This window comes from Somniosus microcephalus, chromosome 11 (genome assembly GCF_052327205.1).
Source record: "Somniosus microcephalus isolate GS21.2 chromosome 11, FLI_Smic_1.0, whole genome shotgun sequence".
NCBI classification, from domain to species: Eukaryota; Metazoa; Chordata; class Chondrichthyes; order Squaliformes; family Somniosidae; genus Somniosus; species Somniosus microcephalus.
In genome coordinates this window covers 53,498,336-53,512,828 of record NC_140997.1, presented here as the reverse complement: position 1 = coordinate 53,512,828, position 14,493 = coordinate 53,498,336, and the positions used below count along the sequence as shown (strand labels likewise).

General features: G+C 43.3%; 1 protein-coding gene across 3 annotated transcripts in view; it reads right to left on the bottom strand.

The window, feature by feature from the left end:
• The window catches only part of rogdi (rogdi atypical leucine zipper), a 43,295-nt gene that overhangs the window by 7,736 nt on the left and 21,066 nt on the right, over positions 1 to 14,493 (bottom strand). For 2 of the 3 annotated variants that reach the window (XM_086000664.1, XM_086000666.1), the window contains 4 exons: positions 7,163 to 7,243; positions 5,035 to 5,130; positions 3,250 to 3,348; positions 2,497 to 2,610 (listed from right to left, as the gene is read on the bottom strand). In XM_086000664.1, the coding sequence (XP_085856790.1) occupies positions 2,497 to 2,610; positions 3,250 to 3,348; positions 5,035 to 5,130; positions 7,163 to 7,243 (390 nt within the window). The remainder of the gene's footprint in view (positions 1 to 2,496; positions 2,611 to 3,249; positions 3,349 to 5,034; positions 5,131 to 7,162; positions 7,244 to 14,493) is intronic. The other variant, XM_086000665.1, reaches the window with a different exon arrangement.

Genomic DNA, 14,493 nt, shown 5'->3' with positions numbered 1-14,493 from the left:
AATGTCATCTGCAAACTTGGACATACAACTCTATTCCTTCATCCAAGTCATTGATATATATGGTGAAAAGTTGAGGCCACTTTACAGATCCCTGTAGAACACCACTTGTCACATCCTCAAAATCAGAGAACATTCCCTTTATCCATACTCTATCTCATACCTCGCAACCAATTACAAACCCACATCACAAGATTACCTCTAATTCCATGCTCTTTCATTTTTGCTAATATCCTCTTATGTGGAACCTTATTAAATGCCTTCTGGAAGTCCAAATAGACAACATGCATAGACACTCCTCTGTCCACCATGCTAGCAACCTCAACAAATTCAAACAGATTAGTCAGACATGGCAACATCAGGTAGAACAGACGCTGGCATGATCACTCATCTACTCACATAAAAGGTCATGCAGTATGTTCAGTAAGTCTTTTTGTTTCAGTAGTTCTTAACCTCTTACAATCACAAGATTCTGCTTGGAGAAGAGCAAAAGGCCGTCCAATCCACAGGAAACACACCAGGAAGTTCCCTAAAACATAGGAGATTATTCTCCTAGCTTGTTTTCCCTTCTTTTCACTGAAGACTTAGAACATGACTGGAAAACTCTCCTTCCCCTTACAAAACCCACAGTATAACTGCAGGTTGAGACTACTCAGATGAATCATGCTAAACTCAGATGTCAAGAGAATGAGCTGATCCAGGCTGTGGACATTTTCACTGACAGTCTCAATATTACTCCATGACAGAATCTTGAAGACACGAGTAGTGTGGAAGGAGTCAAAAAACAGTTTTCTTTCCACCTTCCCCAACTAGACTGGCAAATTTGCCCACTGATGAAGCTCTAATATAAATCAGTCAAAACTTAGATACTAACTTTCACTCCCTTTCTGGGAGCCCTGAAGCCACATGAAACTATTCAACTCAAACATGTCATTAAAAAGTTACATCCTGACAAAACCAAAATGTCATGCACCTAGAGGTATGGGTTTTCAAAAATTAATGCTGAAAAGCAAATATGGATTGATGTAAATAATTAACCTAATTTGAAGTCTATGTTGATTTACTGGTTTATCTTTAAAACTTTATCATAGTAATTCTCAGTAGCAATGTTTTGGACAGAAGGTCACAGGTCCATCTAGCCTACCCTTCCAAAACTTTCTGTTCAATCATCTCCACTGGCAATCTATCATCTTCCTACAAAATCAGGTACAGTCTGTAGTGGCTTTGTTGCTGGGCCAGTAATCCAGAGAACTTGAGTTCAAATCCCATCATAGCAGTTTGAGAATTTGAATTCAGTTTAAAAAAAAAAAATCTAGATATAAAAAGCTGGTATCAGTAAAAGCGACCATGAAGTTGTTAGATTGTCCTAAAAACCCAACTGGTTCCTAATGTCCTTTAGGGATGGAAACCAGCTGTGCTTATCTGGTCTGGCCTATTGTGACTCCAGTCCCTCACTAATGTGCTTGACTCTTAACTGCTTTTTGAAGTTGCCTAGCAAGCCACTCAGTTGTATCAAACCGCTACAGCGGTTCAAGGCGGCCCACCACCACCTTCTCGGGGCAACTAGGGATGGCCGATAAATGCTGGCCTTGCCAGTGACGCTCACATCCCAAGAATGAATGAAAAATAAAATACATAAAAGTTGCCAAACGTTCCTGTTTGCTTTTAACTTTAAAGCTGTCTCCGCTAGTCTTGAATCCCATTGCCTGACAGAAGAACTTTCTGGATCTAAAGTCTCCATTCCAGTGTTAATCTTAAAAGACCTCTATCAAGTGCCCCTTGTCCTACACTTAATCAAGGGAGTAAAGTTCCAGTGGAGATGATGGTTTTTCAACTCAACCCTCTAAGTTGAGGAATCAGCCTCACAGCCCTCCTCTGAACTCCCTCCAATAACTCTAGGTCTTTCCTGTAAAGAGACCAAAACTGACTAGACTAATCCTCACCAAGGCCAAATACAACTTGGTTACCTTTAGCCTTATAAATCACAATCTTAGTTATACATCCCAACGGTTTATTTGCTTTCTTCACCACCTGTGAACACTGAGCTAAGTGTTTTATCCATCAAATAGCCTGAGATTTCTTTCCTACTGTTACCTCAAGCATACTTTCTCTTCTACCATATCTCATTGCTATATACTTGTGCTGAACTCCATCTGCCACCTTTCTTCCCACTGACAAAATCCCATTGCATTATCACACATTGGTTAGCACCAATGGCCACTGCATCCAATTTTGTGTCACTTACAAACAAAACTCTTGGACAATATTTCATCCTCCAAGTCACTGATAAAACTATGAACAGCAGTCCCAACATCAATGTGAATTATATCTGCATCAGCTGACATTCAAAAAGTCATGTTTTTAAACTAAGCACTGAACAAGTGTACAAACTAACCCGTTTATACTGATTAAAAGGGAAACATTTTTGAAGTAAACACCCAATTAGTAGCTACAGTAATGACAGCATAACGCAGTGAAAATGCTGCTGTCATATATTACCTTATTCAAATTGGGCTGCAGAAGATGAAGCTGGTAGACAATCAAACAAAGTTTACTCAGATTAATGTAGAAGTTCGCAAAGATGTCACCAGGAAGAGGTGGTGTGAACATTTTCTAAGAGAGAATTAAGATATTTAGTTGTTACAACTCTATACAAATAAACATCAGCTTAAGCTGATGAAATGAAAGTTGAAATTCCTTAAGAACTTAATTAAGTTACAGTATCTTTGTTCATCATGAGCACAACATTCTAACCTATTGGAATATACTGATTAAAGTGACGTAGGAACATGGTAACACAAATATATATTTGTGGAGTGCTACACAAGATCAGTGTACATCAGGTGATTGGCTTATTGTCAACATGAATTAAACGGTCTTGCATTTGATGAAGAGTCCAGTATTAATTTCAGATGAAGAAATGATGTCCACAACCCTTCCTTAAAGCCATTTTTCAGACAACACAAAGTTTAATGGCAAACAGTTGAAATCTTTGTCACGGATTTTTCTACCAATGACCCTGGATTACGGTTTAGGCTGCAGTCACACTATAATTATAACACTGGCGTGAAGCTATTTACTTTCCACTGACACTATAGCTGTAACATAAAACTGGAATGGTTGACGGGTGAAGAGAGGGGATGGGGAATGTGTGGAGAGACTGGAGGGGGTGAAGAGAGAGAGGAGATGGAGGGGAAAAAAGGCAGCAAAACTAAAGACACTGGTCAGTCATACAGTAGGATATGCGCTCACCATCAAACTGCTCGAGGCTACTTCCGGGAGTGTCATGGCAGCAGGAGTGGTGAGTCTATTGCGAGCACGGGTTAGCTGCAACATTACTGCATCCATGAGCTTAAAAAGAAAATGTCTACGTTTCGTCAGGTACAGGCAGGTTTTAGGACTGGTTAATGTTCATTCGGATAATCTTGCGGATTAATTACTTGTAAATACAATATTAGCTTCACTCTAGTAACAACAGGGGAGAAAAAAACCTGTCCTTTATTCTACACAGATATTTATCTTCATTGTGGTTGCTAAACTGACTGTTTTGTTGCTTGGGGCAGAGTCTCAGATTAAGCATTCTTTCTATACAGGGGAAGAATGAGAGGATGTGTCACAATGAGCCATATGAAAAGATAAATATCTTCACAAGAAAGACAGACCAGATAACTCACAAGCAAGTCAGGATCTCCTCACCAGTAGAAGTGAAGCAATTTTCAACTGAAAAAAAATGAATTTTAATCTTTTGCAACCAAAGACTCTCTGATGCTACTGCATCATTTTTGGTTATACATCTGTGGTTATCTAAGCCATTCCACAGATACTTCTCAATGAGTGTTTATATTTATCACTAGAAAATAGTTTGATGTTGTAATTTTACACAGGAATCTTTACTTTGCTCCTACCAACCAACCTGTAACCATGACAGTAGACAATTAAAAACACTTTCCTGTAAGAAGATGCATTTTATTTCTCCCTGCTCTTCCGAAAGCACTGACTCATGCTGGGGTACGAGATTCAAAGCCATCACGCAGCCTCCAGTCTCACCCAGGATATTTAAGGCGAGAATGGGAGTGTCAGTCGGCTATTTGATCATTGGGAGGATCACACCAAACTCCTGTCCTCATCCAACGTGTACGGTCTAGCATGGGCTGCTGGAATGTGATCAGGGGAAGGAACCGCCACCAAACTGTAGCACTCCTACCGCCAATCCGGCAGAGATCACAGCACAGACCAAGGAACTGAACCTGGTCTGTGTGGTTTAGATATTGACTGGAGAAACTTGCTGAACCATTAAAGGACTTGACGGTTTTCTTTACCATTGTAACACCCAGAAGTTTACCTGGAAGCTGGACCAGAGCCCATGTATTGGAAACAAATGCTAAAACACTGCATGGCGGGCATTACAGGAAACTTTGTGCTATCCGGCACCGACGGGACCGAGCTGTTGCTGTTCCCTCAAAACTGCCGGACACACCAGCGCTGATGCTGAAACATACGGAGATTTTCAGCTCCGTGTGAATCAACAAACCCTGTTGCTTAGCTTCTAAACAGTCGGCAAGCGTCTCTGTAGCGTCTCTAGCTGAAGCTGTTGCTTAGCTACAGACCTTGCAGAGCTTGACTGTTGAGAAAAAAGCAATGAAAAGAAAAAAAAACCCTAACTAAACGGCTCCTGATTTTTGCCGGTGGCTCGAGCTTGCCGGACATTTAGCCTCCGGATAACACAAAGTTTCCTGTAAAATATAATTTAATACACCCTCATTCCAATTCTGTGGGATGTGTCAGTTGCCAGTAAGGGGGGGGGGGGGGGTGAAAGCAGTCCCTATCTTTTCTCCCATCATTGCTTGAAAGTTAACTTTTATCTGTAAACAGACAGAAGTCATTATATATTAGTAAAAGAATCTATGGCTATTAAGCATTCAAAAAGGTATACTTAGCTTTTAAAAGGTCTTCATTTAACAATTGATTTAGGTATTAATAATTAGAAGATATTATTTGCTAATGCATCATAAGTACCTGTACTGAAATCTGACTGACCTTGTTGACCTCTGCTCCACTTTTAAACTGGTAAGTCTGATCTCTGCTGTTTAGCAGGTACAGGGCCTGACCAACATGATTCCTGGCATCCTGAATCTGGCAAGACAAAGAAAAGGTTAATTCAAGTTGAAGAACTAGAAGTCACTGGTGGGGGTGGGGGGAAAAGAGGTGAAAACCAAGTGGAAGGAATATTAACATACAACAAGGAATGAAGCGTATAAGAATACAAGAAAGAATCTAAGTTCCAACCCAGTGTTGTCCAATAGAAATTGCTGACCAGCCACAGATGTGGCTATGGTGACACTGCTTTAACCACATGCACCAATTTTCATGGAAAACGGCTTACACACACTAAAGGTAAATGTACATCACGTGTATATTTACTTAATAAACATAAAATTGTACAGCATGGAAACAGGCTATTCCACACAAGTCTCCTCCCACCTTACTTCATCTTACCCTATCAACTCATCCTTCTACTCCTTTCTCCCTCATGAACTTATCTCGCTTCCCCTTAGAATAACATCTAACACCATTCAATAACCAAGGAGGGAAAGCACTCATCGATCAAAAAACTCTCGCACTGCTTTACATCTTACCAACTGGCACACAAAAAGGTTGAAGTTCACATGCATATGCCGTGCAAATACAAGTATAGAGATCACATGCTCAACTACGGTGACAATTACTCATTTTTTTGTTTACTAATCAGAAATGCAATTAGCCACATCTGGATTCCCAATTAGCCACATGTGGCTAGTGGCAATTGTATTGGACAACACTGTTCCAACCTATTTCGTCTGCTAAGCAAAGGTTTTGCATGATTTCCCCCTGTTCCCCAAAGATGAAGAAAAACTCCTATAGCTATACATCCCATATTAATCATTGATTACGTACCTCTCTTGATATGACTTTTCTATGGCGCAAGCAGTTCAGAAACCAGTACGTTACAAAAAACATTTGATTATTTTTATCTGCACATGTTCTTACAATCTCAATTCTGCTCCTCAGATATCATTCAAGTTATTTGTTTTTAAAAGGCTTTAGTCAGCACAGTACTGAATCCTTTATTTAGAAATCTGTTCCACATACCCACTATTCTTTGGGGGGAGGGGTGGGGTGAGAAAGAAAAACCCAATCTCAAATCTTAGTCATAATCCCAGGTTTAGCAACGTCAAAGTTCCCAAATGCTGCCTTAAATTATCTATTGTCTTCCCATTATGAATGAAATACCAGGGTTCAAACACTACCTCCTGTTAAAGTATCCGATTTATTCTCATTTCTTTCTTCCGGCAATTGGAGATAACCAATTTGAAGTAATGAAAATGAATTAAAGCAGGAAGAGCAGATAATGGGACATGAAACCCTTTACTGATCCCTTACTCGAGGGCAAGTCTGGATAAAGTTTCTAACAATGGGCCCACCCTATGCCTCCGTCTCCAAATAACGTTCCCAGTTAAGTATAAAAAACACTCAGCAGCAAGGTTCCCACTAATTTTTTTGGGCTGTGAGGCCCTTCAAAGTTCCGCGCACACGCGGTTCTTCCCATTAAAAGTTGGTGGAGCCGGCTGCACGGGACCTCCACAGCGCTGCGCAGCCACGCAGCTTAAAGGGAACATTGCTCAGCGTCATCAGAGCTCATGACGCAGGGTCATCGACCTGAAACGTTAACTCTGTCTCCACAGATGCCGTCTGACCTGCTGAGCGTTTCCAGCATTTTCGGTTTTTATTTCAAATTTCCAACATCCGCGGCATTTTGTTTTTGTCCCAGTTAAGTACAGTTGCTCCAGCTATCTGTACATAACTGCTGAAAAAACTGGATCAGGATTGATACCTAATTTCCCATCTGTAAATTCTATATTGCTACAGAAATCTTTTTCCACTTTTTTATTTTTTATTTTTTAAATGGGGGGGGGGGGGGGAAGGAAAGAGATGTATGGGTAGAATAAAGTAAGCAGCAAGTGGAAAAACAATCAAAATCTATTGTTTAACAGATTAGACAATGACACAAACGGTAACAAAATTGCAGCCCCTCCAACCATGGTCATTATGCAAATTGTTTTTTTTTGTTAAAGAATGGACACCTGCATGCAACAAAGGAAGAAACTGTTGTAATGAATATGTTTACCTGCTGCATTTTCCACTGTTTGTCTTCCCTGAAGGTACAATGCAGAACCTGGTTGTGTTTAGGCAGCCGAAGGTTAATGTCCTATTTTAGAGAGCAGAACTTCAATTAAACTTCAGGTGCAGCCTCTTGGACAATGCTTGAACTCAATGCGGAGTCCAACAATTTCAGACTATAACCCCTGCCGCCATTTTTCAAGCTGTTTATGATTCTGCCATCCCCATTTGCAACATTTAATCTCTCCTGCCTCCTACCCTAGCACAGAATATTCCTTCAGTTCCTTCCTCCCCCCCCCCCCCCTTTCCCTGCCTCTGCACCTGCTTAAAACCTGTTACATCTCTAACCTTTTCCAGTTCTGATGAAGGGTCCCAAGACCTGAAACGTTAACTCTGTTTCTCTCTCCACGAAGGCTGCCTGGCCTGCTGAGTGCTTCCAGCATTTTCTGTTGTTATTTCAGATTTCCAGCATCCGCAGTATTTTGCTACTTGTTAAGTCTGTGTGTTATATTGAGAATTACTACACAGACCACAAGAGTAAACTTTAACAGGTCTTTACTGGTTGAAGGTCAGGGCGGAACTGCCCAATAAATCATTACACAGCACTTATATACCGGTGTGGTCACCGCCGGTATTACAGTATACAGCAGCCAAGATAAAGTAGTGCAACTCTTAAAATAGTTCTCTTAAAGGTGGAACGGTTACTAAAATAGTTCTCTTAAAGGTGGAATGGTTACATACACTACAATCCTCCCTTTTTAGCTTAACAGTATATATATTCCCCATTAAACATAACATCATAACATATATACACAACTTCATGTAAAAACAGTTCACAGATTCAGTCTCTGAGGCGGCGCCCCCTGACTCGGTCCAGATAACGCCTCGGTGGTGTAGTAGGTTTTCGTTGCTGGGGTGACGCATCTAATAGTCCTTCACTGGACTTAACAGCTTGAATTTTCGTAACTTCAGAACCAGCATTGTTGACTTCTAAAGGCTCGAGTACCTTGGGAAGTTTTTCTGCTTCCAGACTGATTTGACTCAGTTCGGAGGGACCACGTGCGTGACCTGGTAGGGGTGATAATGGTTCAGATGAGTCATCATCTTCATCATCATGGGACAACTCACATGAATATACTAGATTGCTGTCCTCCTCAGTATCTACGTCCTCCAAATGTTTTATTATTTCTATTTTTGGAGCTTCCACTGTGAGTGTGGCTGTGGTCTGTGCATTACTTGATTTGCAGCTATATTCACCAGAGTCTTTGGGTGCGAGATTTGTAATGGTAAGTTCTATCACATTCTTATTTTGTTTAAATTTGTATCGGTCAGCAGATTCGATTAAGCTCTGGTCTTTGTACCATCTGACCATCTTGGGAGTAGGTGTAAACTCACAGCTCAAAGTAGCAGAATGCTTCTCTCCCACTGTAATGTTCTGTAGTTCTTTGACTACCTTTGACGGAGGCTCTTTAATAGTCAGCCTTGCCTCAGATTTTGATTTTCCTGCAATAAACTGCAGCAAGCCGGTCATCTTACAAGTTGTTTTTTTTCCAGAGTGAGACGATGAATAGTGCCACGATGCTCAATGTCCACATCTTCAGAAGCATGAAGAATTTCACCATTTAGTATCCATTTTGGAGGCTTCACGTCAGCAACTGAAAGCTCACACTCAAGAATGGCGTCACTTGGCTCTGTCACTTCCACATCACATATGGGTTTAATGATGGCAATTGATTGCTCTTCTACATATAACTTTGCTGTGTTTTGGTCATCTATGGCATCGCACATGTAGTTGCCTTCATCTTCAAAAGCGACATTATTAATAACGAGCTTCCTGTACACATCTTCACTCACAATCTCATATTTATTACTGGGATGAACTCTTTGTCTTTGTAATACCACTTGACAGCAGCATTTGGCCTGGAAACCTTGCATTCGAGAATGACACGATGTTTCTCCATGCCAATCTTCTCTCTTAAGGGTTTCACAATTTTAACTGGCAATTCTTTAATTCGAAGCAAAGCTCTGGAAGTAGCGCTTTCAGCAACAAACTTAATCTCTGCAGCATCTTCAGTTTTTGCCTCTGCCACCAATTCCCTGAGTGGCTTATTACTGCTGACACTGCTCACAAAAGGGTGCTCTTTCTTCTTAGCTTTCAACTGATCGATGAATTTGACATATTCCCTTTCTTGCTCAGCTTTGATTCGTTTGGCCTCATCGCGCAGACGGTTTGTGTGTTCCTGTTCCATTTTCTCAATCAGCTGCTTCTGCTGTCTTTCCAGATTCTCCCACTCTGTGTCAAAGAACTTTTTCTTTGCATTCATCTCTTGCTCAAAACGGCAAATCATTTGTTCTAATTGCTGTTGTAGTTTGAAATTGAGTTGAGTTCGAGCCCGGTGTTCCTCAGAAATGTGCATGTCGGTAGATTGGACAGACGCAGAATTCTCTGTCAAACTATGTTGTTGTTGTTCAGTGGAATTCTGTTCTGATACTTGGTTCTCTCCTGAAGCATTTATGCACTCCTTCGTTTTTCCATCATTAGTCTGCAAGTCCATTTTAGACTTGTCTTTTGCACATGGGCTGGTCTTACCATCATCAGTTCCAGGGTCTGAGCTGATTGTCTTCACCGAGTTCTCACTCTCTGCTTTGTCACTGTCACTGCTGCATATGCCCTCATCCAATATTCTGGACAATCGTGCAGGTTTGACATCTTTTCTTTTTCCGGAATCTCCCGTTATTGCTTTTAGGGGGTGCCAGTCCATATTTATTTTCCTGATCCACGCCCGTCCCAGAAGTGGTGGACCTCCCTCAGGTAGTACATATATGTCCATTCCTCGGTGTTCTTTGCCCTTGTGTACCACCTTGACTTTTATCCTTCCGATGGGGTATACTCTTTGCCCCATGTCTTTAATACTATCTCCGTATCCCGTAGGGGAATATGTGTGAATAACCTTTTGTAATCTTGCTTATTCATGACCGTCAACGCCGATCCGGTGTCCAATTCCATCTTCACTTGGACTCCTGCTATCTGCAGGGTGACCCAGATAGTTTGTCGGTCAGCTTCCTTACTCACATTGTGAATTCTCAGACTACCCAGTTCCTTGCTGCACTTTTCCTGCGGTGACTTTTTGTTGCTGGTCTTCTTTCCTGACCGGCATACTTTAGCTATGTGACCAAGCTTGCCACATTTTCTACATTCCTGGTTTTTAAACCAGCATTGGTTCTGATCGTGTGTTGTCTTCCCACAACGATAACATTTCGTTGTACCCAAAGCCATTTGATCTACGCTGAGTACCGCTGCCCTCAGCTGCATTTCTGCCGTGCCTCTCGCTGCGGCTTCGTGCGATGCTGCAATAGAGACAGCCTTATCAAGTGTAAGATCATTCTCTTCAAGTAGCCGCTTTTGTGTTCCTTCTTTCGACAATCCGCACACGAATTTGTCTCTCAGTGCCTCTGTCAGTCCTTCCCCAAACCGACAGTATTTCGCTAGCTTACGCAGTTCAATTAAGTACTCCGCGTTGCTTTCCTCTTTCAGTTGCGTTCTCGCATAAAATATAAATCGTTCCGCTAACATCAGCGGTGTGGGGTTCAAATGATCCTTCAGGACAGCAACAATATTAGCGAAAGTCTGATCCGCCGGTTTAGCTGGTGATAGAAGATGCTTCAATAGCCCGTATGTCTTCGCACCCATTGAGTTTAGTAAGGTTAATGCTTTATCTTCATTTGATATTTTATTGGCCTTACAATATATCTCTATGCGTTCTACATACGTGGCCCAATCTTCAACATCGGGATCGAAATTGTTGATGTTACCACGCTTAGGCATCCTCGTGATCTTCTTGAGAAACAAAAGAATTATTATTTTTTTTTTCTTTTACAAAATGGCGGTTTCCCGCGCTTGTCTTCTTCCCCCGCCTCCGAAAATGGCGGCTTCCCGCGTTTACCTTTCTCCCCCGCTGGCTGTAATGGCGATTGCCGAATTGCTGCATTCGCCCTCCCCAGCGGTTTTTCAAATCGTGCCTCCCAGCCCCTCTTGCAGTCCGGTCCTTTCCCCCCCGGCTGCGGCTGAGTTCTCCGCGTTTTTTTAAATTTTCTCCCGCGCCTTACGCTGTCCCGGTCGCTGCGCCTCGCGGCCTCGGTAGCTGCCCAGCCTTTTTCACCGGTCGCGGTCGAGCTCTCTCTCGACGCTGTTGCGTCTCCCAGCCCGCTTGTAGCCCGGTCTCTCACACCGGCTGCGTTTGCCCGCTTGTAGCCCGGTCTCTCACACCGGCTGCGTTTGCATTCACCGCGGCTTCCGTGCCTTACGCTGCCCCAGTCTCAGCGCCTCTGGCCCCGACTTCTGTCCGGCTCTTTTCCCCCGGCCGTGGTCGAGTTCTCCGCCCTTATATCCTCCGTTTTTTTTTTTTTCTCCCCTACTCACAGTCAACGTGGCCGACTTGCTGCTCGTCGCTGATCGGCTTACCCACCACCGTGATAGAAGGGATGATCACTGCCTGTTCCTGATGGAAGGCTTCGTGTCAGAATTCTTCCTTTGCTCTGCAGACCCGAGTCTTCTCTCAGCAAAATGATGAGGGCGGATGCCTCTTCGCGACGCCCGTTAGACTGCCTTGGATGTATCTCTGCCGCAGGGTAAGATCGTACTCGTCGCCACTGTTAAGTCTGTGTGTTATATTGAGAATTACTACACAGACCACAAGAGTAAACTTTAACAGGTCTTTACTGGTTGAAGGTCAGGGCGGAACTGCCCAATAAATCATTACACAGCACTTATATGCCGGTGTGGTCACCGCCGGTATTACAGTATACAGCAGCCAAGATAAAGTAGTGCAACTCTTAAAATAGTTCTCTTAAAGGTGGAACGGTTACTAAAATAGTTCTCTTAAAGGTGGAATGGTTACATACACTACACTACTGTCTTGGACAAAGCAGTTGCCAAGAGATGGAAGAACTCTTTATAGTTACACAATGAAAAATTGTGGAGTGCGTATATTGCAGCTAAGGTAAAATTACACTCTATCCCCTGGCCGTATACATTATTCATGGTTAAAATAAATGTGGTCGTCCCATGAAAATATTTATTATGAAGTTAAGTAGTTTTATAGTACTGTTGCACTTCCAGAGTTATCAACTTGTTTTGTCACATATTCCACAGAATAAAGGAAAATATTCCCATTGTTTAGAGACTGCATTTTCCTTTAACTATTATTAATTTAACTCCATATCACAGGGCCAAAAAATAAAGTTCAAATAAAAGCAATTAGCCATTCCATCAACCACTGTTTATTTGAGCAAAAACACATCATTGTGGTCCCAAGGATATTTTAAAAAAGGGGAAAATTACTCTTACGGTTGCCACGCTGTTGCTCTTTTCTTCCTCCCCTCCTCCCTCACCAAACGGACCAATTGCTGCCTGGATTCGTTGGTGCTGTCTGAACCTGCCTCTGGGAGCTGTGTGCGAATTGGCCGAGGGCAATTCTTTTCTAATTTTCTCTCCTTTCTTGCGTATGGAGGCAACTGGTTTCTGCTAGGCCCCTCCCGGCGTTAACTCAACCGCTCAGGTGCTTGGGCATCTACAGTGCTCAACATTGGTGCTCTAACACACTGCACTACTGCATCAATTCTCTCTCTAAAAAGGCACGTTATTCTGGAAAATGTGAGTTTAAATCTCCTACAGTGTTTTGGAATTTACTCTGGTTTCAAATGCAAGTGGTTAGCACCATAATACTTTTAAAAGTCAAAGGGACATGGAATACAGTGTTCAAACACATCCGAAAATACAGAATTCTAAATGGTTTAATATTGCACGTGCTCAAACATGGTGGATCGACACTTCTCTGCCTTGAATTCATACTCAAAGAATTCAGAATTGAAAAGCTATATTTTCAACATCTAAATGTCAATACAGCACAATAATTAGCGATATTAAGTGAATTAAATTGTTACTTTAATGATGATCCTGGGTGTTGTCCATGAGTAGGTTGAGGACAATTCTTCAATTTTCCCACCCTTGTGGATGGAGGCAACAAGTTTCTGCTTTGTCTGCAAGGCTTATAGGCCTAGAAATTGGGTATAGCCCCGCTTGAGGCGTTAGAACTGGCGATGCGCAAAGTTTATAGCTAGACGAAACTTATCGCCGCCTGGCGCGATATTGGGTTGCATCGCCCCCAAAGGGGATTGAGGCGCTAAATCAGCCGTTGCACGGTGCTCTTAAGGCGCAAAAGGTCAGGCGCTACTCAATATCGACGCGGACGGGCGCAGCGCAGGTGAACTCAATTACGGGAAAGCACGAGACCTACAGGCGCCAGCCGGCTCTTAAAGGGGCGGGTCAGTCAGACTGAGCTTAAACACCCAACGCCCTGTAGGCCTCAGATTCGGCGCTCGCCCTTGTCTGGCGTTAGAAACTTGTGCATTATGGAGAAGGTTAGGCAGAGAGCAGAGCACTTCAGCACTGAGGCTCTGGACCACTTGGTGGCTGCAGTTGAACACCGTCGAGAGGTCCTGTATCCGGATAATGGCAAGAGGCCAAATCAGAAGGCTTATCGACGATCTTGGAGGGAGGTTGCTGTGAGGGTGAATTCCAGCAGCATGGCGACCAGGACCCCTGTTCAGTGCAGGAAGAAATTCAACGACCTCACACGGATCGTTAGGGCGAGTGATGGTTTAACCAAACTTGTGCTTCCCTCCATCTGCAGCTGACTTCGGGCACCCTGCTGCAATGATGCGCCAATGGCCATCTGTCAGTATGCACCCATGGCCCTTTCTGGCCACACACATGGACAGATGTCTCAAGGCCTCATGTAAGGGCTCTTGCACCATGGGGGGCATGCGATGAGGTCTCAAGGCCTCATGTAACAGAACCTCCCCCTCTTTCCCCTGCAGTCCAAGATGGCACAGATTAGAAAGGAGCAGCGTCGAACCGGTGGCGGACCTGCACAAGTGGTCACTCTCTCAGATCTGGAGGAGAGAGTGCACCAGATACCAGATACTTGGAGGACGTCTGTCTGGTCCTGTGACCACTGCATCGGACGACCCAATTACCGACAGCGAGGGTAAGACTCTCACCTTTTCCACCTGTTGCCTTCCACTTGGTCCCCCCGCCAGCATGCATCCTCAGTGTGCAGCCATAATCTGGCATGCCTTTCAGCAAACCTGTCCTTTTGCTAAAGCCACTCTTCCACCTCCCACTTTCAGATGAAGCAGCACCAACTCGGGCTCAACGCGCTGAAGCTGCCAGTGCCAGTGCCACCGGAGGCGAGGACCAGGAGGAATCCGGACCAGCCATTGCAGGATCCGGGGAGCGGAGATATCTGCAGACTGGGGATAGTAGTCCCCTGGAGG